Source organism: Bos taurus, chromosome 21, assembly GCF_002263795.3.
Source record: "Bos taurus isolate L1 Dominette 01449 registration number 42190680 breed Hereford chromosome 21, ARS-UCD2.0, whole genome shotgun sequence".
Classification (NCBI taxonomy): Eukaryota; Metazoa; Chordata; class Mammalia; order Artiodactyla; family Bovidae; genus Bos; species Bos taurus.
The window spans coordinates 16,436,044-16,463,036 of NC_037348.1; the positions used below are offsets into that span (position 1 = coordinate 16,436,044).

The window sequence follows — 26,993 nt, forward strand, 5'->3', positions numbered from 1 at the left end:
AAGGAACTAGCTGGAGCTGCATAGCTGTCGGATTTCCTGAGGTTTCCTTGAGTGCTTGGAGGCGGTGAGCCTGCTCAGCACGTCGTTGGTAATTAACTGTTAGTGACTGAAAACGCAGGCTCCTGAAAGCAGACAAAGCCAAGACAAACAAACAAAACATTTCTTTCAGTTACAGCATTTTGATGTTCTGAAAATTGGCACCCCCAGTTTCATATTTGAGTTTTCTCATTATGATACTTTACTTTCTAAATGTTTTTGTCTAATTTAAGCAGTGACTCTCTTTTCCAGCCAATAATCTCCAGAGATGTTAAATGCTCCTTTGCCAGATTTTTTCAGTTTCATATTGCTATTAAAAATTGTTTAAACAGTCGTTGAATTCTGAGACAAAGTTAAGAACAAGAAGAGATACTTGTAAGGGTGGGGAAAGAGCACTGGACTGGGAGTGAGGAAAAATGAGTCCTCACTCCACCCCTAAACGTTCTGTTACCTCCTTCAGGTCCCTTCACCCGCTGTGCCTGCCCCCCTTTCTAATAGATCTGATAAAGGGAGTGGGGTGATCATCTCAAAGGTTCTCCCTTTAGTTCTATATACAAATCATTGAGGATAATAAACTCAAAGATTATTCATTGAGCATCTGCTACCTACTCGTGGGGAGATCTGTGGAATTTTTAAAGGTAGGATTCACTTCTCAAGGAGCTTACGGTCTTTTGAGCAGATGCAGTTACCAGTACAGTATAGTTCGCACACAAATCTACCATCCCCAAATCTAGCCTCACCCAGCGTGTGGCCTCGTCTCAAAAATGGCGACGTGCCTCCCAATGGGACAGGCAGAGGGTCCCATCCAGTTGACAGTAGTCTGCAAACTTGAAAGTACAATTTAGAAATATAATGGGATGTTTTACAGTTTTAATTCTGGTATCACCTGTCTTGTTTCAGACTCTTCTTTCCAAAGTCACCATAAACCTCACGGTTGCCCAATTCAGTGACTTCTTTTTAAAAATGTATCAGTTCCAGCTTCTCAGCAGCAGTTGGCACTGTGGTCCTACCTTCTGTCTTCAGCCCTCGGCTTTTAACTTCTGTGAAACTCCAGTTCTTCTGCTTATACAGGGTCTGGCCGTCTCTGGCCCCTCCCCCACATGTATTGTGCAATAATGCCTGTGTAAAGTGAAAGAGAGGAGTTGTTATCTGGCCCAGTGTTTCTGTGTGTTACATTTGTGACCTGGGCAGAAATGTATAAAGAATTTCAGATATAGTTTGGCGTTAGAGTGTCTCATTCAGTCTGATTCCCATTTCTACTGATCATAGGACACTTTGTCCACACTCATTTCAGTGGCTCATGTGTGCAGAATGCTGTGGAAGAGTTATTTACTTAATTTTTCCACATCTCTCTCACACCCACTGAGTTCTTAGAGGACTCAGTTCTTTTACTACTACTGCTTTTAAGGCTTGACACAAATGTTTTGATACATTGAGGATATTTAGTACATTTTTATTTAATGAAAGAAAGAAACAAATCTGAGGGTGTTCGGCATTAAGTCTTTGTAGAGTCTTCCTTTTCCTAGAAAGTAATCAATAGGTTAAAAAATAGTTTCCATTTTAAAAGAAAAGTTGGAAGTATGTTTCCAATGAGCAGTCATGTTTAAAACCAGCTGAACCACATGATCATCTTTGATTTACTTTTATATAGTTTGTTTCACTTTTTCTATTTCCTATTCAGTGCTCTGATTTCATTTAGTTTGTTTTCCAGTTTCTCCATCTTTTTTTTTTTTAATTTTTTTTCTCAAGCCTCTATCAAGCTTAGTAGAAAAGCTTTTGTATACATATACATACATAATATGTATAATATATATATTTTTAGAAAACTTATGAATTTTTGCCTACTAAAAAAATTTATGACATTTTGATTCTACTTAGTACGAATAGAATGCTAGATTTCTAATTTTAAAAAAAATGCAACCAGCAACAGAGGTTTACTGTATGGCACAGGGAACTATAGTCAGTGTCTTGTAATAACCTGTAATGGGAAATAATTTCAAAAATAATACACGTGCATGTGTATAACCGAGTCACCTTGCTGTGCACCTGAAACGCTGAAAGTCCACTGTACTTTGATAAAAGAGAGAGATTTAAAAAAAGGGAAAGCTGAAAGTGTATCTCATACACTCACGTGAGATACCATTCACACCCGCCAAGTTGGCTACATCTAAATAGGTAAGAGCAGTAGCAGGTGTTGGCAAGGGTGTGGAGAAATTAGAACACTCGGACATTGGTGGTAGGAACGTCAAATGGCACAGCCACTCTGGAAAAGTCTGGCAAGCCCTCAGACTTTATTAAACGTAAAGGTTTCATCGCTTGACGTAGCTGTCCCATTCTTGGGTGTATACTCGAAGTGAAACATGTCCAGTGCTCGTATATGAATATTCATGACAGGATTATTCATAACAGCAGCCCACATGTCTATCAGCTGAAGAGTAAATAGAGTGTGGGCATGTCCATACAGCGTTATGGATTATTAGGCAGCAGGGTACAGTACTCATAAAATGCTGAAACACAGATGAACCGTGAAAGCCAAGTGCAAGAAGCCAGCAAGCAGAGGCGTCAGAATGTATGCGTCCGTTTATACAGAACGTCCAGAGGAGGCAAATACACAGGGACAGAACTTACATTAATGGTTGCCTGGAACCGGGAGGGCAGGGGTTTGGGGTAGGGTGTGACTACTGATGGATGCAAGATTTCTTTCTTATGCCATGAAAATGTTCTAAAATTAGATAGTGGCCATGGTTTCACAGCTGTGTTAAGATGCTAGACCACTGAATAGACTATTTAATAGTTAAATAGGTGAGTTTTAGAGAATATGAATTAGGTTTCAACTTGTTCAGTCGCTAAGTCGTTTCTGACTCTCTGCAACCCCATGGACAACAGCACATCAGACTTCACTGTCCTTCAGTATCTTCCAGAGTTTGCTAAAACTCTTGTCCATTTAATCAGTGATGCTATCCAACGATCTCATCTTCTGTCACCCCCTTCTCCTGCCTTCAGTCTTTCCCAGCATCAGGGTCTTTTCCAGTGAGTCGACTCTTTGCATCAGGTGGCCAAAGTACTAGAGCTTCAGCACCTGTCTTTCTGAATATTCAGGGTTTATTTTCTTTTAGCATTGACTGCTTTGATCTCCTTGCAGTCCAAGGGACTTTCGAGTCTTCTTCAGCACCACAACTGGAAAGCATCAAGTCTTTCATGCTCAGCCTTCTTTATGGCCCAACTCGCACATCTGTAAATAACTACTGGAAAAACCATAGCTTTGACTATACAAACCTTTGTCATATATTTCAATAAAGGTCTTAAAATGCAAAATTGGACATATACACACACAAAATGTAATGTGGTATGCTGGATTGCCAGCATCCGTTGGATCATCAAAGAAGCAAGAGAGTTCCAGAAAAACATCTACTTCTGGTTTACTGACCATGCCAAAGCCTTTGACTGTGTGGATCACAACAAACTATGGAAAATTCTTCAAGAGATGGGAATACCAGACCGCCTGACCTGCCTCCTGAGAAATCTGTATGCAGGTCAAGAAGCAGCAGTTAGAACTGGACATGGAACAACAGACTGGTTCCAAATAGAGAAAGGAGTACATCAAGGCTGTATATTGTCACCCTGCTTATTTAACTTAATGCAGAGTACATCATGCAAAATGCCGGGCTGGTTGAAGCACAAGCTGGAATCAAGATTGCCAGGAGAAGTATCAATAACCTCAGATATGCAGATGACACCACCCTTATGGCAGAAAGTGAAGAACTGAAGAGGCTTTTAATGAAAGAGAGTGACAGTTGGCTTAAAACTTAATCATAAAACGAAGATCATGGCTTCTGGTCCCATCACTTCATGGAAATAGATGGGGAAACAATTGAAACAGTGAGACACTTTATTTTTGGGGCTCCAAAATCGCTGCAGATGGTGACTGCAGCCCTGAAATTAAGAGCTTCCTCCTTGGAAGAAAAGCTATGACAAACCTAGATGGCATATTAAAAAGCAGAGACATTACTTTGCCAACAAAGGACCGTCTAGACAAGGCTATGGTTTTTCCAGTGGTCATGTTGGATTTGAGAGTTGGACTATAAAGAAAGCTGAGCACCGAAGAATTGATGCTTTTGAACTGTGGTGTTGGAGAAGACTCTTGAGAGTCCCTTGGACTGCAAGGAGATCCAACCAGTCCATCCTAAAGGAGATCAGTCCTGAATATTCATTGGAAGGACTGATGCTGAAACTGGAACTCCAGTTCTTTGGCCAGCTGATGCGAAGAACTGACTCATTGAAAAAGACCCTGATGCTGGGAAAGATTGAAAGCGGAAGGAGAAGGGGACGACAGAGGATGAAATGGTTGGATGGCATCACTGACTCAATGGACATGAGTTTTAGTAAGCTCCAGGAGTTGGTAATGGACAGGGAGGCCTGGTGTGCTGCAGTTGCAAAGAGTAGGACACAACTGAGTGACTGAACTGAACTAGCTGATCCTGGATTGGATCCTGGACCATTAAAGAACATTAATGGAAAAAGGAATGAAATCCAAAGTCTGGAGTTAATTAACAATAATGTTCCAGTGTTGCTTTCTTTCTTGAAGTTTAAATTTTTTTTTTTTAAACACCAAAGACATTTTGTATTGGGGTATAGCCAGTTAGTAGTCATTAAAGAAGATTTAGGAACCTATAGAAAAGTTAGAGTGGATATTAGTTGTCTCTTTATGATCACTCAAGCACAACCACTCGGTGAAACATTGAATCAGATTAAAGCTTTTCGCCACATAGGTGTCATCAGGAGATTTTTGGCCGCTGCTGCCTTTAAGTATATCAATACTATTTAATATATACTAATTGTCAACTGAACTGAATTGTCAAAACTGATGGAGTCTGAGATTTCACCCTGCTTGCAAGCTACCAAGTCAGCCTGACAGTTTCATGGCTGCTGTCTGAAGTCAAAAAGCACCCTGAGCATCAGCTTCTTGTTGGTGCTGCTTGCTGCCCTGCTCCCATGGGGGCAACACGAGGGGCCCGGGGAGATGCTGTGTCACAGCTGAGGAGGCCCAGCCGTGGGACCCCTGCATTTTTGCTGTGTGCAGTAAGCCTGCCTCACTTTTGTTCTGACTTCACACCTCTGTCATCACACAGAAAGAAACAGTATCTCTGTCTCCGGAGGCTGTGTGATATGTATGGATACATTCTTAACAAGACAGCCTAGAATGAAAGCACAGACAGCGTCCTTTGCTCAGGAGACACTCACAGGGAGATCTTTGAGGAGTTGCCTCCCGTCACTAGTATGTTCTCGTCATTGTTATTCAGAAATCAGTGTATTCCATTAAAGAGATTTGATTTAATTTTAACTTTCTTTCAATATTTATTGTATATTAAATGATACTCTGCTAACTTTTTTGTTAAGTAATACATTATTTTTTGTATTATTTATATATTTATATGTTATTTTGCAAAATGTGAAACTCATTTTCTGTAACACACAAATGCCTAAAATGACATGAAAAGTGAAGTCAGTTCGTCCCTCAAGTATTGACAGTGAAGAAAATTCTGTTTACTCATTGGCCATAGAGTAATGTCTGAAAAGGTGATGAAAACATTCTCACATCAAGAGTTTTAACAAAGTTTCCTAAAATGTTGACCGGAGAGGTGTTGAAGGTCATGGACTGGGAGAGAGCAATGTCATCATAATTGAGAGCTGCTCAGTGTTCTTCACTGTTGTTAAAGGGTCTGCTTTTAAAATTTCTGTTATCTATTTAAAATTTGTTGCTGTGTTCATGGAGCAAAAGTACAGTAATTATGGACCCTTGCTTTTCCTGTTGACAGAGAAACTTAATTCACTGGAAGTGAAATTTGGCTCATTTCAAGTGAGGTGCAGTTCACAGTCAGAAAATCCTTCTCTAAATGAAAGGTTCTGTTTTGTTTTTTAAGGAAAATTTGCTGTTTCCATTCTTTGAAAGATGGGGATTGGGTTTGTTAAGGTTACTGAATTTGAGGTTTCTTCCTTATACACACTCAAATTGCATTTTGAAAAGGGATACTTTGCATAATCCTAGGGAACCTGCTGAATATTCTTTTCCATTCAAAGATCACTTTCAAATTTTTGGCATCATTCTGTAACACACCAGGAGCTGAAACAGTGATGATGTTTCAGGCTGGTCCCAGCCTCCATTCGTCTCTACTGGGAAAAGAGCTGAAACGAGTCAGTGATTTGGTGTTTTTGTTTCCTGTGGCTCTAGGTTTGCATGGTTTATTTGCAAGCAGTTTAATTTCTTGCATTTGCTCTTTGTCAAGCAGTTGTAATTGGACAGAATGCCCCATAGCTTTCTACCTTATCTCGCTTAGCATGTTTAGGAAACCTGTTGTTCTTTCTCACCCATATACTTTAGCATCTTCTCACCAAAGATGAGAAATTGACAAATGTAGGTCCTTCAAGCCTAGTTATTCTTTGGCAAGAGAAATAATACAAACTTCTTCGAGCTAGTGTGGGGATTAAATAGAATGATATATGTAGAATTCTTAGGATGAAAGGAAATAATGTATGTAGAATTCTTAACCTGATATCCAACATACAGTAATCCTTGAATAAACAGGAATTATTTTTGCATTTGCTTCTGACTTGGATGTGAGATACGTATTTCAACATTTGATCCATTTTACCTGTTAGCTTCTTTTTTCTTTATTTCACCCTTGGCCGCACCATGATCTCCTCTTTGCATGTCTTTTTCTGTTTTGGTTTTTATGCCTGACTTTTACTCAGTCTCTCTTTCTTTCCCTTCAGATAAACCGAGAAAACTGGTGTACCATTGAGCCGTGCCCTGACGCAGCATCTCTTCTGGCTCCCACGCAGAGCCCAGGTAAGTGGGGATTCTCCACCTTCCGGTTTGCTTGAATAACTACATCCAAAATGTCCCTCTTCCAGAGCCACCATCCCACTCTCATGCAGAATGTTGGCGATCCGTCCTTCATGAGCATCAGTGGGATAAGTGAGAAGAGTGTTACGTGATTTGGGTTTCTAGGCCTTTTATCTATCTCACAGCTGAAAATGGACATGTAATTACCTAAATTTCATTTTAGTAGTAAGTTTCCATAGGTGACTTTATAGTTGATTAATTCATCTGTGAAGGCATATGTGCTGTGCATATATATGTACATGTGATAATGGTTTCTTAATATGATTATTAAGTCCTTAATATGTTATTAAGGACTAATCCCAGGTCTCTTGATTTTGGCTGCACATTGAAATTACCTGGGGAGGTTTAAAAATACACTGATGTCTGGGTCCTACCCCCTAGTGATTCCAATTTAATTAGGCTGAGGTGTGGTCTGAGCATCAGATCTCTAAAAGAGCCTTTGGTTCCTCTCCTGTGTAGCTTAGGTTGAGAATCATAATCTTTGGAAATACGGTCAGCAGTTGAGGCTTTCCTTAAGCACCCACGAGGTATTAGTGACAGTAGATGAGGGTAAAAGACCTTAAGACCTTGGTGGTTAATGACACAGTACATGTTTTATGGTTGTTAGGAGTCCTGACTTCTTACCCAGGTTGAGCCTCTGATTCACTGTGAGGCAGGGTTTGTTCCTGTGTCTGTGCTCTATTGTCATCATCCCTGAGGCCTACTGGCTTTCCTTAAGGGAAGGGTCCAAATGACTGGTGAGTCACTCAAGTACCCTATGGCTGTTCTTGCAGCTGGTAATTTGCATTTTGGGCTCTTGAGTCTGCTTTACCCAACAAAACCTCTGTTAACCTTTTAATTTTTCCTGACTTGCTTTAAAAATTACTGAGTTCTCATTTGCTGGTCTTTTTAAGAAACAGTTTAGCTGTGGATGTATGGCAGTAGGAAGAAATTTAAGAACAAGATGGTTCAAATCCTCTTCCTAAAGAGAAGTTTCCTGCTGATTCTCAACCCTCTGACTTTGCTCCAAAGAAAGTGTTGGAAACAAATATGAGAAGAGTTGTTTTTTTTTTTCCTATTTTTCTTTCATACAGAAATTAAAGAATATTATTATGCTGTTGTGTTTAGGGTCTCCAAATATTTTAAGATTGACCTTGTTCACAGATGTAGCTGACCCATTCCCCATCTAATCCCCTAGAATCTTCTACTTGAAAGTATACTACTCACTCTGTTTTAGTTCCTTAGCTGTTAGGGGCTTTTTCTAGAAGTGTAATTGCTCTCAGCCACTCAAGCCGTGAAGTTGTCTGCCCTGTAGAGGTTGCCTCACAGTTAGAATATTCACAGGAAGGTTCTCCACATGCCACAGTTTATTTTTACTCCTTTCAAGAGGTGAATTTGAACCCCTGAGCATTTTCCCCAGGGCATAATCTTAAATATTGTTGACTCTTTCCATACCCCACCCCCTGAAAGACTTTGATTCTTTCGAATCTTTTTAAACCTCAGTTTAACAAAATCCTGAATTATGCTCCTGAACTTGAGGCCTGAGATTATGACTGTAGGCATAGTTTCTTGTGAATTCTAGATATGTTCAATCATGCAGGTTTCTTTCTTTTGCTTTTAAACTCAGCTCAAGAGAACAATAGTGTTAGACTAAATAAGATAACAACCTTTATTTAACGTCACTTTGTATACTCTTGAGGCTTCCCTAGAGGCTCAGATGGTAAAGAATCTGCCCACAGTGTGGGACAGCCATGTTTGATCCCTGGGTCAAGAAGATCCCCTGAAACAGAGTCCATAAGACTGTTCCATACATCAGTGTCTCTTTTGCTGTCTCGTACACAGGGTTATTGTTAGCATCTTTCTAAATTCCATATATATGCGTTAGTATACTGTATTGGTGTTTTTCTTTCTGGCTTACTTCACTCTGTATAATAGGCTCCAGTTTCATCCACCTCATTAGAACTGATTCAAATGTATTCTTTTTAATGGCTGAGTAATACTCCATTGTGTATATGTACCACAGCTTTCTTATCCATTCATCTGCTGATGGACGTCTAGGTTGCTTCCATGTCCTGGCTATTATAAACAGTGCTGCGGTGAACATTGGGGTACACGTGTCTCTTTCCCTTCTGGTTTCCTCAGTGTGTATGCCCAGCAGTGGGATTGCTGGATCATAAGGCAGTTCTGTTGCAGAGGGAGAGGGTGGGAAGATTTGGGAGAATGGCATTGAAACATGTATAATATCATGTATGAAACGAGTTGCCAGTCCAGGTTCGATGCACGATACTGGATGCTTGGGGCTAGTGCACTGGGACGACCCAGAGGGATGGTATGGGAAGGGAGGAGGGAGGAGGGTTCAGGATGGGGAACACATGTATACCTGTGGCGGATTCATTTTGATATTTGGCAAAACTAGTACAATTTGTAAAGTTTAAAAATAAAAAAAAAAAAAAAAGAAGATCCCCTGGAGGAGGAAATGGCAACCCACTCCAGTATTCTTGCCTGGAGAATCCCATGCACGGAGGAGCTTGGTGGGCTAGAGTCCATGGGGTTGCAAAGAGTGGAACATGGCTGAGCAACTAACACTTTCACTTTCTTTCACTTGTGTAATCTTCAGTCCAGGATAAATGCATGCTTATTTAAGTAGAAATAAGTGCATATGGATTACGGTTAACATGGGTCAGCAAAGCCCAGTGAGCGGGCTGCTGCTAAGTTTTCCTTCCCCAACTATAATTTGTTTGCATATGTAAACTTTAAGCCCGAGTGACCTGATAAGCACTTTGAAAGTGCACATTACATTTTGCTTACTTTTAAAAAGGTGGTTGCTCAGGGCACAAAAGTAAGAGACAGACTTATAAACGGGTCATAGAATAGGACTGACCCACCGCAAAGTGTCGTGTCCTCACTGGACATTTGTCAGATCACAAGTTAGGGTTAATGAAGCGTTAACCCCTTTAGACGTGTGTATCATACTGTGCCTGCTGTGTGCCGAGGCGCAGATGTCCGTTACTAAGTGTGTGAATTCTTTCTCACCATCACTACAACTATTTTAGGGAGGGACACACTATCCTATTTCATTGGTAAGGAGACTGAGTCTTAGAGGTCAAGAATGACTCTTGCCTGGGGGTCTTTTAGTAGTCAGATCCTGATTTAAGCCGAACCCACCTCACTCTATCTAAACCCCATGATGGTTGTTCCTGTTTATACCTTCCTTATGCTCCACCTTATGGATTAGGAAGAAAGATTCCATTCGTTTTGAAAACCTGCCAGCATATGTGAGATGAGGGGCCTCGCACTTCCATCTGTGAGGGTTTCATAACGCCTTCAGGTCCTCTTCTCTCCCTTTTTCCTTGTTTTGATCCTCTTCCCTCCGCCCCAGCTCGACAGTCAGCGTTGTATCCCATCCAAGACTCGGGTTCGTTCCCTGGGTGAGGTGTTCCTCCCGGGACTGAGTTTGGATCTTCCCTGTGAATTTTCCATTAGAATGTCTTGAACTGCTGCGTTTTCCAGTCTGGAATTTGGACGTGGTCTGTTTGACTGCCAGCTGGACAGCGAGCGGCTCAGCGTAGCTGCTGTGACAGCCCTTTCTGCTTCTTGGGCAGCCCCCTCCCCCGCTGTTTTCCCCTCAACCACAGAGTGGAGTTTTTGATTTTTCCAAGTGGGGAAAGCCAGGATGGTGGGGGGTGGGGGGAGCAAGTAGAAAACTCACAGCCACCAACTCCACCTAAGTTAGTACATACTCTAACTGTGAAGGGGGGGAAAAACGCCCAAAATTCTAGAATACCTGTGATTTCCAGGCTTTTAAAAGCAGGGCTAGTCCCATTGAACTAACACACACAGAAACAGTTTGGACCAAGATTGAAATGGACTACTTTTCTACTTTAAATAGAAACATTTCCAGATTAATCTGTAAGCCCTGCCTCAATTCCTGTGGGATGATTTATGTATTAATACTTTTGTGTTGAAATTGCCTCTTAATATATTCATTTCTACCCCAAGATTAAACTGCCCCCTACCCTCCCACACACAAACATGAGGCAGCGCTTTATTTGGATAATCCCCAGTCCCCAGTCAGATGCTTCACCAACAGAAGAGGTCATTTTGTTGACAAGTAATTCATGACCTGTATCAGTGCAGTACCTTTTTGACCTTGTCTTAGATTCCTGGTTAATCCAGGGCTGATACTTTTTTTAATAAATTTATTTTTTAATTGAAGGATAATTGCTTTACAGAATTTTGTTGTTTTCTGTCAAACATCAGCATGAATCCAGGGCTAATAATTAATCACTTAATTAATGATCACTTATTATTTAATTTAGATAAGAGAACCTTTCTATTCTCATCTCTGAACACTGACATGTACACACGGTTACCATCTAAGCATATGTGTGATGTGCGTGCATGCTCAGTTGTATCCAACTCTTTGCAGCTTCATGGGCTGTAGCCCAACAGGTTCCTCTGTCCATGGAATTCTCCAGGCAAGAATACTGGAGTGGGTTGCCATTCCCTTCTCCATGGGATCTTCCCAACCCAGGGATTGAACCTGCATCTCTTGCATCTCCTGCATTGGCAGGCAGATTCTTTACTGCTGCGCCACTAACGAAGCACACTGTCTAAGCATAGACTCTAAGAATTAAAAGAGACACTAGCACATCTCGTTCAGCCTCCACTCCCTCTTCTGTGTAGACAGTTTTTTCGAGACCTCTTGCCACAGGCACACTTTTTTGCTCCAGCCCTCATAGTGAATGACCCTGATGACTTCAGGTGTCTGTCAGTCTGTGGACCGGAAGCCCAGTTACAGTGAAGCTCTGGTTTCACTGGGCGAGCCTTCAGCCGTCCTCAGACACATTTTCTTCAAGCTCCTCTGCAGCCTGAATGTATCTCGGGCATTTCCACTCTCGTGACCTCATTGCCACGTTTATCAGTGTTTCAGTGGGGTTTGTTTAGGAACAGACACCGCCGTGGAGGTGCAGCACTGGTGGCCCCCACTGGCCGTGGCCAGACCCTCCCCATGTTGGACTTGGGTACACTGTCTGTCATGCCTGTGCTTTGTCTGTAAATAGGGCCTGAAGCTGTTAGTGTCTTTCGTTTTGCCGTCACCTTGTGCTGTCAACTCCTCTTGAATTTCCTTTCAAGCAAAACCTCCAGGTAGAGTTCTCTTGAACTGCCCAGCAGCCGGGTTGTCTGCTGTGTCCCTCATCACTTAGTAGCACCTGAAGATTTGATAAACTTCCATGTGTTTTCCAAGTCACACATCATGCCAACTAGAATGGAATCGCTTCATCTTTCAAAACTTCCTGAAGGAGGTTGATATCTTTCTTGGTATCACTATGTACCAGTGTTTTAATTTCTGTTGTTACCAGGTCACATGTCCCTTTTGGATACAAAGTTAAGGGAGAGAATGAGTTAAATACTGAGCTAATTTAGGTATACTAAGCCTTTGGAATTCTTTGAGGTACCAGTACAATATTTCTGTCAAGGTCCCCCTCTCTCTGCTCCCCCCCCCCCTCTGCTTCCCCAGAGTTCATATCCTAGTTGTTGAACTGAAAACAGATTCTAGATTATGTATTTTTCTTCATCACAGTATTCATCCAATACCAGATCTATCTAGGACAAGTTAAATAGTTATATTTCAGTTATTGCATAATAAAATCTATAAGTTTAATACACTGGTATGCTTATTAGTTATGCTTCCTCTTTGTCTTTCATCTTAGTATTTTGATAAAGTAACAAGTTTCCAGAAAGAACTTAAGTCTCAAAACAGAAATTGCCCGCAAACCCTATCACATAGTTTCCTAACGAAGAACTTCAGATTTTGGTAGCAAAAGAAATAAATTCTCTAACTACCAAAAGGAAAAGATGTATGTTTAAATACATAGGTGTTATTATAGTTCTACATCACTGTTGCTGTGGTTTTTTCTGTTTTGTACCCATGATTTATATGACAGACTCAGGTTATCAACAGAGAATTGAAAGCAACTAAATTTGTGTCCTTTACAGATTCTTAATTGAAACATGTATATTATGATATGTGAAATAGATCGCCAGTCCAGGTTTGATGCATGAGACAGGGTGCTTGGGGCTGGTGCACTGGGCTGACCCTGAGAGACGGGATGGGGAGGGAGGTGGGAGAGGCGTTCAGGATGGGGAACACCTGTAAACCCATGGCTGATTCATATGAATGTATGGCAGAACCACTGCAATATTGTAAAGTAATTAGCCTCCAATTAAATAAATTAATTTTTTTAAAAAGAAAAAATATAGGAAGGGAAGGAGATTAGGTAGTTGATCGATTTAAAACGCTGATGGATGGAATGAAAAGAAACAGATATTTTTTTTTTAAAGCAGTGGTTGAATGAACTTTCTTTTTCAGAATGTGACAGCTTCCTGGATGTTGGACTGGGCCGAGAGTGTGCCTCAAAACCAGGTGTCCTTAAAAGAGAATCTGGGAGCGATTCTGACCTTTTTCACTCGCCCAGTGAAGACGTGGACAGCATTGTCTTCTCCAAGGTACCGTCGGCCTCAGTGTGCGACTCTGGCTAGCCATCATCTCTTACATGATCTCAGTGACTTGTAAAGGCTCCCTTTTGGAGAATGAAGCTCCAGGTGGCCGGGCCTTAGAAAGACACCTTGACTACTTTCTTTTCTGTAGAGTCATGGCTGGTTCCATGCAGGTTGTGAAGCTTACATTGAGCCCTAAAGAAATGGATGTTCCTTTCAAGTGAGTTAGAAGTCAGATGACAGTGACTACTTCTCAGGGGGCAGGAAGGACCACAGGACAGACTGTAAGATGTCATGTGTATAAGCTCACCACAGAGTCCTGGCTGGTTAATGTGTTTAGGCCTGAAGCTCACAGTTGAGCTTGGTGAGGTCAGCTCTCCTTATTGCCTGCTTAATTGGAACTTTCTAGACCTCTGCTTGGGAATCCAGCTTTCTCCCTGGTGGAAAGCCAAACCCATCCACATGAGTCACTTCACGTTTTCATAGTAGTTGAGGCTCCAAGGCATGCTGTCTTAACTTAGGTTTGTATCTAGTTGCAGCAAGGTCCGTTTTGTCTCCTTAAGAATAGAGGCTTTTCCTGTAGCCGGGTCAGCGCACGCTATTGTTAACCTGCTGCAGGGGGCTGTCTTAACAGAGAGCTGGGGAGGGGCAGACACAAAGCGGCCGTGCCGACGCCCTTGTGAGGGTGCGGGAGCTCGTGAGAGAAGCGGTGGGAGGTTGGGTCAGTGGCTCATCAGGTCCCCAAGGCAGGTTGGTGGTGCTGGGTCTAAAGCTACACCAGAGGCCTTCTGGGACTCTCGTCCAGAATGCATTTGAGCCTCTCTGACTGTACCTGCGCTTTCCCTGCCTTCTGCTCAGCAGCTCTCGTGTGTCCTCTGGGCCTCCCCTTACCCTTGGCCTCTTTCCACAGGGGACATTGGGAAGACTCAGGGACTTCAGCATTCCTGTCGTCATTCCTTGTAGAAGAGGGAAAAGTAAAGTAGAAAAGTCCACTAACTTGGCAGAGCTATCCTTCTCTGAAGTTATTTACAGAGAAGAACATCAATATGATCTCTGTTTTTTTAACCAACAGAATTTAGGTAGTTTCCAGGGTTTTTTTGAGGTTTGCATTTTAAGGACTCCTAAAAGTGTCTGCTTCTCCCCAAGGGGAATACCGTTCTCTAGGTGCCTGCCTCTCAAAAGGCATTGGTGAATGCATTAGATATCATCTCTTAATTCCAGTTTTAGAATGGAATCGTTGGTAATCACACGGGGCCCTGGATATGTGAGGATTTGCTCAACATTTATATACGGGGGACAGTTTTCTCAGTAAAAAGCTTTTTAACCAATTGTAAAGTTTCCTCTGTGAAGAAACACTTGCTTGAACCTCCTAGGTGCCTGCCAGCTTGCCCTGAATGTTGCCATCTCTAAGCTGAATGATTTTCCTAGCTGAGGAGAATTAGCATTGACTATATGTTACTTAATTATTCCAGCCTGCCAAAACCGTTTAGGTTTTGTTCATAAAAAATGGCCAGCGCTCGATTTTAGGAGTTTTTTCCAGGACGACAGCACAGATAGCATTTTTAAAAGTTGAAGCATATCCCTGACTAAACTTTGGCCAGCATCCCATGCCGGGGTTCCTCAGGAAGTCCAGACATGGCGGAGACGTGCCCTGCTCTTCACGCTCACGAGAATGTCTGGTGGCTGGGGGTGAGGTCGGAGGGTCCTTCCTCTTAGTGTCTCCACCCTGCCACAGCGGTTGGTGACCAGGAAAGGTTTTGCAACCACGTTTTCTGTAACATTCACAAAACCAGAGGTTTACATGTGAGAGGAAAAGGAGACAGACAGGCTAGTGTTTCCAAGGTGCTTACTTCAAGTGAGGCACTGAACAGAAGTTTTTTACGTAGGTGACCTCATTTCATGCTCCCAGCGGCCCTGCAAGGTGGGTGGTTTTATCCTCATTATACCCCTAAGGAAGCAGAGGCTCTGGTTGGTAAAGAGGTTGACTCAACATTACTCAGCTAGTAAGTGACAGAACTGAGATGCGTCGCTGGGCCCAACTCTGAAATCCACTCATTGATTTTGCTGTCTCCACGCACCTGCTTTGGTAACCAGTGCCGTATACACAAGCATGGCAGTGGTGGCAGACAGGCCGTCAGCTGCTTCCTTGAGGCCTGCCCCTGTGGTCATCCGCACAGCATTTGCTGTGAAGCATCAGACCCTCCCGGAGTCTCTGCAGGCTCCAGCCCTCCCACACTCCTCCTCTAAAGACTAATGTGTAGGCAAGGCATTGCACCATCCTTTTCTGTGGACCATGAGTGTGCATTAGGTCACTTCCTGCAGCCACTTGTGTGACTTTAGCCTCACAGAGGGCTCTTTAACATCAGCCCACAGTGCTTGTCAGAACTTTCCACCTTAACCTCATGTTTCCACTTGGCATGCCGGCCTCCTGGCAAATATGACTCTTTGGTGAGTGTTGCGAACTTCATGTTTTTTTTCTGATGGATATTTGCGGGTTCCTAAGGTCTTGGCTTTTCCATAGATCAGTAGCATAAAAATTTAATTTTTGCTTTTAAAGTGAGAAGAAATCCTAGGGTTCTTTCTGGCCCTAGCTAAGAAAGAAAATGTGGTTGTAAAATACATGATCTGGGCCACTCTGTTATCCAAAAGGATAATTGAAGTCCGCAGAATTATACTAATAGTTGCTGCCTCTTTTTCCCAAAGATAAAGCCCTTACACCTTGTTTTTTTTTTTTCTCCAAAATCATAAGACACTACCCACAATTGATTAAGAAAAAGCAAAGTGACTTCGCCAACATGCTAGCTCTTAAAAGAAAATCCTTTATTTCATATGCTGTCAGAGCTGTCAAGTACTTAAACATCAAGCCAAAAATTTACCTTATATTTTTTAAACTTTCAGATAAAAGTAAATATATTTACAGAATCCAGAATAGAAAACCTGTAAACTCTTAAGGCACAAGTGTTGACATGATTATAATTTCAGAACTGTGAAGTGGGGCTGATGCTTGCCATCAGTATAGCGCATAAATGGATTAAGTGATTGGCACATACTAGGCATTTAAATATATGCTTTTATTTTTAAGGCACATGCCAAGTGCTTGAGTATACTATAACAGATAACTTATAAGTATTTGAATAAATGAATGAAAATTAAAGAACTAGTATTTTGGTAGTGTTAAGGGTGATTCCTGCAGGTGTAGTAATAAGATACAACGTGCATAGCTATTTCTAGATTTCTATATATACAAGTGTGTATAGTGTTTGTACCTCTCCATAGACATATCTGTATCATACCTGCATGGTGTGTGATTCTGGTTAAGAAAGCCAATCAGGCATTTTTTTTTCCCCCCCAATACTCTCTTTTTAAAATTTTTAAACAGAAAAGTAGGAAGAATTCTGCGGTGAATACGCACCACCTAGATTCTACAATTAACCTTTTGTTATTTACTTCATAATTGGGTATCTGCCCCTCATTCTTTCCATTAGGTCATCTAATTTCTTTAATACACTTCAAAGTTATAGATATCAATACACTCCACTTCTCAATACTTAGAATTCAGTATTTGTTTATAAGATTTGTTTTTTATAATATTTACATAAAATGAAGTACACGGTCCGGAGGGTACCATTCAGTGACTTTGCTTCCAACTTTACTGAGTTATAATTGACAAATAAAAATCATATATTTTAGGTGTATGAATCCTAGCTGAACCTAGAATCACCTGGAGAGCTTGGAAAGGGAAATAGATGAAGAAAAAAAGAGTCTGTCCCTCAGAAACTTGAGTTTATTATGTAACCTCACTAAGCTTCAGGTTTCTCATCAGATGCACATAAGAATAGCTACTAAATCAAACAGTTGTGAGGATTAAAAGAAATCATACATCTAAATCTCTTAGTAAAAGCCTCACAGTGGTGAGTATCTAGTACATAATTGCTGTTCAGATTTATGTAATAGTTATACTGCTCATGTATTTTAAGGAGAAGGCGATGGCACCCCACTCCAGGACTCTTGCCTGGAAAATCCCATGGACGGAGGAGCCTGGTGGGCTGCAGTCCATGGGGTCGCTAAGAGTCAGACTCGACTGAGCGACTTCACTTTCACTTTTCACTTTCATGCACTGGAGAAGGAAATGGCAACCCACTCCAGTGTTCTTGCCTGGAGAATCCCAGGGCCGGGGGAGCCTGGTGGGCTGCCGTCTATGGGGTCGCACAGAGTTGGACACGACTGACGTGACTTAGCAGCAGCAGCACATGTATTTAAGAAATAGATTCTCTCAAGCTTTTTATAAACATCATTTATTTTAGACTTCTGTGTTAACTTTTATTTATGTAATTATTATGTAATTTCATTTTCCCTAATTTATTTGGCCTTAGATTAAGCAAAACCTACGTGTGCTTGGGTCAGTCTGTCAGCTCAGCCCTGCCCTTGAAGCCGGAAGGCCAGTGTTGGAAAGAGCCACTGCCCTGACCCCTTTCTGTGCCCGGAGGGCGTTCTCTCCATCACCTAGTGGGTTTTTCTAGCCTGATCACCACTTGCAGATATTCATAATTTTATTAACCCCAAGGAAAGAGAAGCTTATGGTAGAGGGGAGAGTTTTTGTGTGTGTTCCATCCTTCTGTATGCAGGAGGAAAAGCAGTTATGAAAAGAGAGGACTAATTCGTTTGTCAGCCTCAGGTACAGACATAGTCTTCGTTTCCCCAGTAAGCTTGCTTTCTTGCACGCGTGTGTGTTAGTCTCTCAGTCGTGTCTGACTCTGTGTGGCCCCGTGGACTGGATCCCACCCGTCTGCTCTGTCCATGGGATTCTGCAGGCAAGAATCCTGGAGCAGGTGGCCGTGCCCATACATGACTCCATCACCCCTTCCTTCCTGTGTCTACACTTTAGCGTCTCATCTGCTTCTCTGCCCTAACCCAGTCTTAATACTCATCTCAGTCGTTTTCGGCCATCTGCTTCTAAGAATGAAAAAATATTTAATATATATACATGTATTTTTGTTCTTATATATTCACTGTGCTGCTAAGTCGCTTCAGTCATGTCCGACTCTGTGCGACCCCATAGACGGCAGCCCACCAGGCTCCCCCATCCCTGGGATTTTCCAGGCAAGAACACTGGAGTGGGTTGCCATTCCTCCTCCAATGCATGAAAGTGAAGTCACTCAGTCGTGTCTGACTCTTAGCGACCCCATGGACTGCAGCCTACCAGGCTCCTCCGTCCATGGGATTTTCCAGGCAAGAGTACTGGAGTGGGGTGCCATTGCCTTCTCTGATATATTCACTGTATTTATACGTAAATACTTAGTATTCAAATGTAATATTTATTCCATATAAATATGTGTTTGTATATATATGTGGGATTTGGGATATTAGTCCTCATTTATCCCTCCTGAAACTCTCAGGAGGAATGGTGCCATTGGTCAGTTTAACTGGTACATTTGATTGACATGGATTCAAAACTAAGTTTTAAAATATTTGTTAGTTAAATTGATTCCATGGCACCATTCCTCCAGGCCATCAGGAATAATTTTCTGAGTCTTGAAAGTCATTTAATTAGCAGATGTTCTAAGAGAAAAGACCTATCTAAAGAAAGACAGACAGACCAGCTCAAAAACTCTTAGAAGGGCTTAAATGCTAAGCATGAAACATTCTGTTTTGTGTTAGAAACCGTTCCCCCTTCTAATTTATAGAAATAGAAAAATAGCATTCCCTAAGATCTGGTACTTTTTTGAGGAAGGAGAAGAATGGTGTAAGTCGTGCTTCTCCCATCTGCTTTTTGGCAGCTTTCTCTGAACTCTTTAGCACTACAGATTCAGAGACTGGAAAGGGAACATTGCAAAAAAAACCCTGAAAAGTTTAAAAAAACCATGTTTTTCTCTTTTCCTCCATTATCCATGATTGAAATAGGTAATGTTTGTCAACAGACATTATATTAATTTCTAACTTCTTTAGATCTAAGGATTATCACATGACTCATCCCTAGACACATACCTGGCTGTAGAAAGACCATGGCCATATTCCAGGTTTGATTTCTCATTACACCACTGACTACTTTCTAGTCTGCAAAGGTAGTGTAAGGATGTGATGAAGTTGGGAAACTCTTGAGAACACTAAAAAAAAAAAACCTGGAAAAGAGTATTATAGCCTTCTTTAGATTCAATCTAAAGTTAAAACCATTTGCCTCAAATACTTACTAAATGAGCTCTCTCTTAACTTCTGAATTTGTCCTATTTTTCCATTTTCAAGATGCAACTACCGGCTCATAAAAATACTTGAGTGTAAGAACATTATACTGTCTGAACCTCCTTCTTAAATCAGAATCAGGAATGCAAAACTAAAGAAATCATGCAGTTACTATGAACAACAAAAAAAACAACTCCCTGTCTTTTAGTTTGTGGTTTTTGTTTTTTAAAAAGTTAAGATCGGAGTTAAAAGCACACACCAGGAATAAGACCATGTTGACCATATATGCTAGGCAGGTTTCTCCTTTTTAGAAAGAAGTACCTGCTCTCCCATCTGCAAGTCATTTCCACACTGGGAAGAGCTAACTTGTAAGAAGAATGTGCAGTACATGGATAAATGGAAACTTTCACTTCTTTTGAAGCCTTGCTTGTGTATCTTTACCAGACTTGTCACACATTTTTCTGTTCTGTTGCCCATTCTGTTTGTCCCTCGATATTGCTTTGAGAATTAGACATTTAGGCAGCTTTAGTTTCTAGGGCCACTGTAACCAGTTACCACACATCTGGTGGCTTGAAACAATATAAACCTGTTCTTCCATAGTTCTGGAGGCAGGGGTTCCTAAAAGCCATGTATCCGAGGGGCTGCGCTCTCTTCTTATGAGGATACTACTCCTTTGGGATTCAGGAAATATTCTCATGTGAAGTATGACCTCATCTTAACGAACAACATTTGCAAAGACCCAGCCAAATAAGGTCACATTCTGAGAAGGATGTGAATTTGAGGAGGACACTGTTCAACCCAGTCCAGTGAAAAGCGAAGACATCCTAAAAGTGTCTTCTGGAGTTGCTATTCACGACCATTTATATTCTTCCTCTGGATGGAGAGTGGCCCCAGGAATAGAACATGTAGAATGCCCAGGTCACTCCTCACTAACTTGAAAGGAGTCATGACAATTTTAAACCAAAACTTACCCTATTTTAGAATCTACTCAGTATAGCTTTCTTTTACTATAAAATAAAAATATATGGCCCAATGTGGCCCAGTGAAAGGAACACTGAGGACTTCTGATACAGACTTTGAGATCTTATTTCTTACAGGGTCTTTTTGTTTTTTAAGTGATGAAGATAGTAATAGAACAGGGCGTTTTAAAAGTTGAAATCAGCTTGCATTCAGGTCTTGCCTCTGCTGTACTTGGGGGAGCCCAGGAAACAGTCTGGGCCTCAGAGTCCTGACTGTCCAGCCCCTCGCATCTCCCTCAGTCTCATCCCTCACTGATTGTTTAAAAAGCAGTTAAGCTGGGAAGCTGGATTCTAGAGAGTAGAAAGAAAAAGCTCACATGAGCTGGTGAGATTCAGCCCCAAGGCTGTAAAGACTGCTTTGAGAAGGTAGAGTGCTTTTGAAGTGTTTTGTTAAGACTTTAAAGAGTCAGCCTCTTTAGGAGTTATTTTCTGTTTCAAGACTAAAAGGGCTCATGAGTTTCTATAATTTTTAAAATCTGTTTTGAAGAACTGTAAGTTTCTTTACTCCTAAATTAGGGAAATACTGTGAAGAAGGGGGCGGGGGGATCACAATGTCTGCTTCTGTTTCCTGCTCCCTGTCCCATGAGAATGAACACACAAGAAAGATGCGAAGACAGTACAGTGCCCCCCGTGTGGCTGAGAGGGTGAGCGTGCAGCTTTTAGACACTTCACTTGTCTTCTGGTTTTTGGATGCCGCAACGCTCATCTTCCCTCACCCGTCGCATGGTGTGTTCTGGTGCTTTTCAGCAGGTAGAGCTTGTCAGACTGCTGGATCAGAATGACACAGTTCCTGGTAGGCTCTAGAAGTTGGCCAGGAAAAGAGCACCATCACTCTATCAAAGACTGCAGAGAACTGATTGTTCTAGGTACCATTTGGCTTGATAAAACTCAGCCAGTACTCAGTTGAAGGAAAAAAGGGGGGATAAATTTCTTGCATTTAGGTGTTTGTGGCCCAGAATTTGGACATTTGTGGCAGACTTTAGGTGGGATCATAAGCTGTTCTGCATTTTTGAAAATGCCACTGAAAACAGACTTGCTTTTTGAATATAAACTTCAGTATATCACTGTTGTAGCCAGGCGCACTATCTTGTTTTTAGTTAGCTTATCTTCTGCCATCTCCATTCTACTCTTGAGTTCATTCAACTGTTTTTATTCTGATTATTGTATTGTTCAGGTGTCATAATTGCCAGTGGATTCTTTCTTATAACATATTTCTTTTTTTTTCCAAAAGAATTTATAATTGCTAGTGCAAGTAGTTTCATGATGACTAAAAATATTTGTTGATAATCCCAACATGGAGAAGGAAATGGCAACCCACTTTAGTATTCTTGCCTGGAAAATTCCATGAACAGAGGAGCCTGGTGGGCTACAGTCCATGGGGTCACAAGAGTCAGACATGACTTACTGTCTAAACCACCACCACTAATCCCAACATATAAAGTATTTTCTGTTGACATAATATGATTGCCTTTGTGATCCAATTTGTGTTTTCTTGGTTGTTGATATGAACTAGTATTGATTGTATGCTGGACATGTTTGCTAACAGAAGACTCTGTTGTTTGTTGTTCAGTCACTGAGTTGTGTCCAACTCTTTGAGACCTCATGGACTGCAGCATGCCAAGCTCCCCTGCTCTTCATCACCTCCAGGAGCTGGGTCAAACTCATGTCTATTGAGTTGGTGATGCCATACAAACAAAACTTACAAAATTTTTGGTAAAAATAAATTTAACTTTACATGGTATGAATTTAGAGTTTTCATACATCAGAAACCTCAGAGACATAGGTTCCCTTCATTTCAGTTGATAGTACTGACTGAAAATAACTGACCGGAATTAGATCTTTTCCTCTGCAAGAAAGGGAAGACCATATATTTCCCATTTTGCACCTCTAGTAAAAGGGTAGAAAGAGTATGGACCTGGACTGTACCTTTACTGGAGGCTGTTTGAGTCCATCTGTGATTGTGCTTTAAGAAAGAAAGCTGTTTGGCGCCAGCTGTGATGTTGCCTGTCCTACCCGCTGTAAAGGCACTGACTCAGTGGAGAGTAGCCGAGGCCTCTTGGTCCTGCCGTTTCCGACCATACGTGCTTTCTCTCCACTGCAGCCCGAGGAGGAGCAGTTGGCCTGCGATGTCACTGGATCCAGTTCCTCCACCGATGACACGGCGTCCCTGGACCGACATTCGTCTCACGGCAGTGATGTGTCCCTCCCCCAGATTTCCAGTTTGAACAGGTCCAGAGACCCGCAGTATCTCAACGGCTTCAACAGCCATGGGGTGGGAGCTGAGGGTCGAGAGAGCGAGAGCGAGCCTGCTGGCTCGGGGGAGATGGAGGAGGAGGAGATGGACAGCATCACCGAGGTGCCCGCGAGCCGCTCTGTCCTGCGAAGCTCCATGCGCTCTCTGTCCCCTTTCCGGAGGCACAGCTGGGGTCCCGGGAAGAACGCAGCCAGCGACGCAGAAATGAACCACCGGAGGTGAGGCGGCAGGCCGTTTGTCTCGTCTCAGTGTCTGCTTGCTTTCAATTTGGTGTTACCGTTAGGGAAAGTTTTCAGGAGATACCATGGTATAGAAGAAAGAATATAGGCTTACCTATAGGAATCAGGAAAATCTGTGTGCCAACTCCAGCTCTGAAACTTACTACCTGGATAACCTTGGGCAAGTTACCTGACCCTTCTGAGCTTTAATTCTCTCATCTGTAGAACGCCTGCCTTTCAGAGTATTTGTAAGAGTAAAGATTACAATGAAATATGTAAGCCACATAGTGAGTTAAACACTGGTGTAACGTCTGTTTAGGCCAGATTTGTTCATAAAATTGAGAGGTTAGAAAATTTGAAGGGAATAATTTCGTGTCAATTTTCAATTAAGAAATAAACTTGAAATCTTATAGTCTCAACACAAGTTTTTTCACAGTGCTTCATAGGATTTGCCATCTGTTTCTAGTGTAGAAAGTTTTGATAAAGTCTAAATTACCAGTACTTAACTGTTAAAGCGATCATAATTATTATTAAATTGTTGCTGTTATTCCACATGTCGTTCAGCCTGGGGGTCTCTTGTGGCACTCCGTGTCATCCTTTCGGTTTGCCAAGCAGGCTATGTGAAGATGTGGATTTGGTTTCTAGCCACTGGCTGCCTAGATGAGCTTAAGTTTGAAGTTTGAAGAACAGGTGCCATGATGCCTACTCTATGTGTAAAAGTGTGCCTCCTCCAAGGCTACCTTCTAAATGAGGACCAACAGCCAGGGGAGGAGGCTGACAGTTGTAAAACAGCTGATATAAACAGTTCACCTGGAGCGATTACTGGCTGGTTTGCTTTTTAAAAATTCCTTGACCTCCTAATATTTTGGCTCAGATTTCATAGCTGTAAGTACATATAATCTGATTACATTCATCCACTCCTGTTTTTTTTTATTTGGCCAACATGTATTAAGCACAGCAGGCATTCCTAGGTTCTGGAGGCCCCAAGGTGAATGAAGACCTATCTTCATATAGTACCTTACACCCTCCTGATTTGCTACCCTTTTCAGATTCTTTTAATAACACATTGTCTCATGTAATTTTCCCATCCTCTTCATGAGTCAGGTGGGATTATCCCCATTTTTGCAGGTGAGACTATGTAGGTAGTTTAAACCATTTACCCAATGTCAGTGGAATCCAGGTTTCCAGTCTCCTGGTCAGGCAGTCTTTCTACAACTCCATTTTATTCTGGGGTACAGTTCAGGATGCAAACCTTACAGCTTCATTCAAGCTGTAATTTTTTTTTTTAAGCATTCATATGGGAAAATAAGGATGGGGAAATGATCCCTACAGGCAGAATTCCCTTCCTGAGGCAAGGGAATCTGCTTGACGGGATACACGTGTCCTAGATGACAACAGCATTGAGAAAGGAGGATTCCTTTTATATGGAATCTGTTTTCCTTTATAAACCACGATGGATCTCTTTGCCATGACTTTAATTTCCAAGCTAGATGTGACAGTATGCATCATGTTGCTCCAGTGAGGAAATTGAAGCTCAGAGTAAAAGATTTGCCCAAGATTACATGGTGATTTTAGGATAGAGCTGCAATTAGAACCCTATTACCTAAATTGCTTGTATTTTCAGCCTATATAATATCATGGACTCTCCTATTTGCAGTTATCATTCAGAATTGCCTGGTACCACTGTCCTAGTACCTCTGGAGATAATGGAATGAGAGTTAGGGGTCATTTTCATCAGTTTAACTAATTTTTACAGTATTAATCTGCATAGAGAATTACCTGAATTTTAAAGTGTTTAAGAAAATCCTGTTAAAGTTATGCTTGGCTGACCTTTAGAAAAAGTCCTTTTGCTTTTATAATTTAATAAACTTCATTCCTGGTCACCTGATTGTTCCCTCCATGCTCCAAGGAGTTAAAGTAGCCCTTCTCAGAGATTATCAGGCCTTTTTGGTGATGATGTTTTCTTTATTCCACTTTCTTTGATTCCCTTACTCCCAAACCATTTCTCTTTGGTGATTGTCTCTTCCTAGTGTGATGTTTGTGTGTTTCACTCATTTGTATCCATTTTGTTTGACCTGGACACTGACCTCTTCCACCATTCATTTTCAGTTCAATGCGAGTTCTTGGGGATGTTGTCAGGAGGCCTCCCATTCATAGGAGAAGGTACAGAGCTCACTAACTTGATGGACTAACTGTTTGCCTCTGAGCTTATTTTACTAACAAGCATCTCATTCTGCTTCATCCACGATTTAACAGTCTAATTTTAAATAAGTCCTGTCTGCTTTAGACAAATAAAATACAGGTACTTATTAATTGCTAACGTCCATCCTGTATAAAACGGTTTCTCGAATTTGAAGTTTTTTCCTGTTCTACTTTTATTTAAAAAAAAAAAAGTTAAAAAAATATTTTTTCCATCTTGTTTTTTTTGGTGTTCAGATCACTTTAATAATACTGTCTCCCCAACTTTACCTAAGGAGGAGTCTAAGAAGTGTCTGTTGTGCATAGGTAATGGACCCCAAGGAGTACTTATTCTTTCTTTCCCAAGAAAAGGGGGAACTGAAAATAGACGTGTGCTCATGTATCAAGCCCTAAACTATTTTCAGCACATTCTTCAATAACGTGATGAAAGCCTTTCTTCCTCAGCCACTTGGGAGTCTCCCGTCCACTGTTGATGTGGTCCTGATTTCTCAGGGCTCCTCTCAGTCTTTCAATCGCATACTGGTTTTTGGTCACATAAAATTTTGAAGCTAAAAATTACAGTGATTTATCAGCTGAAAAGTCACTTTTAGTCGAAAAGTACTGATTTACTTTAATTTTTTCAAATGCTGAGTTTTTATCAGTACATTTCCTGTACAGGAGTCATTTGTGCCTTTTCCAATTTTTGGAAAAAAATTTAGAAATCTGAAAACGATGGTTTGATTATGGTTAGTGTCTCATATTAGGAGATACTTGTAAAGAGAGATTTTAAATTATTAGCTGAGGCTGTCTTTTTAGGAAGTGGGCGGATAATGATCTTTGTTGCCTACCTGGTCTTTTTAAGTGGGTGTTTCCTTTAGTTTCAGATTTTAGGCACACAGTTGAGCTCAAGCACAGTGTAGTCACGAATCTCAGATAATCCTAAGCCTGGTTACGTTTGTCTCCAGGAGAACAAGTTATTAAAGGCCTTTTTCAGTAGAAGTATCTAAAACCTTTAGAGATTTATTTGGCTGACTCTTCTTTAAACTCTTCAATATGGACTTACTAAAAACATGCCCTGGATAACCCTGAAATGACCCGTTGCTGGATGCAGCCCAAGTTACCATGGAGTCACAGCTGGCATAGCCACTTCAGTGACGGTTTCATCTTTTGTCGTATTTCTGTATGAAGAATAGGAGTTACGATTTTAAGTTTTGTGTTAAGCCTTAGCTACTAAAATGGGAAAATCTCAGCAAGTATTAAAAGGTAGGGCATCAGGATACTTTTTTTTAATCTGGAACTATCTAAATCTCAAAGCTAAAGAACCATGAAATGTTACTCCCCCAGCTGAGGAATTGAAATTAGGATGCTCTGAAAAATACTCTTACTGTTGTGAAAGGAGTTTCTGTGACCCTAGGGCTATCTGCAGCTTCCTCCCTGGATCCTTAGGTTTTTCTGACGCTCCTTCTGTCTCCCTATTGTTCATCTTCTTTATCCTAAATTTCATCCCACTCTCTCACATCATTATCATTTTCTGAGAGTAAAGGGATGTTTAAAATCCATAGAAACACGTTGTTTAATTTTTAATGAATGATAAATTGGCATGTATATTCACTTTCTAATTTTTTACACGTTCTGTTTTTAGTAAATTAGCCATGTAGATATAATATGCCTTTTTAGTAACAGCTTAGCGGTATAAAATTAAGTTAATACTTTTCAAAGAACAGACT

General features: G+C 41.3%; 1 protein-coding gene across 18 annotated transcripts in view; it reads left to right on the plus strand.

Moving 5' to 3' along the window:
• AKAP13 (A-kinase anchoring protein 13) overlaps window positions 1–26,993 on the plus strand; it is a 324,467-nt gene that overhangs the window by 220,751 nt on the left and 76,723 nt on the right. For 16 of the 18 annotated variants that reach the window (XM_024982287.2, XM_059879258.1, XM_059879260.1 and 13 more), the window contains 4 exons: window positions 6,808–6,883; window positions 13,293–13,429; window positions 22,718–23,088; window positions 25,198–25,251. In XM_024982287.2, the coding sequence (XP_024838055.2) occupies window positions 6,808–6,883; window positions 13,293–13,429; window positions 22,718–23,088; window positions 25,198–25,251 (638 nt within the window). The remainder of the gene's footprint in view (window positions 1–6,807; window positions 6,884–13,292; window positions 13,430–22,717; window positions 23,089–25,197; window positions 25,252–26,993) is intronic. The other 2 variants (XM_024982293.2, XM_024982297.2) reach the window with 1 other exon arrangement.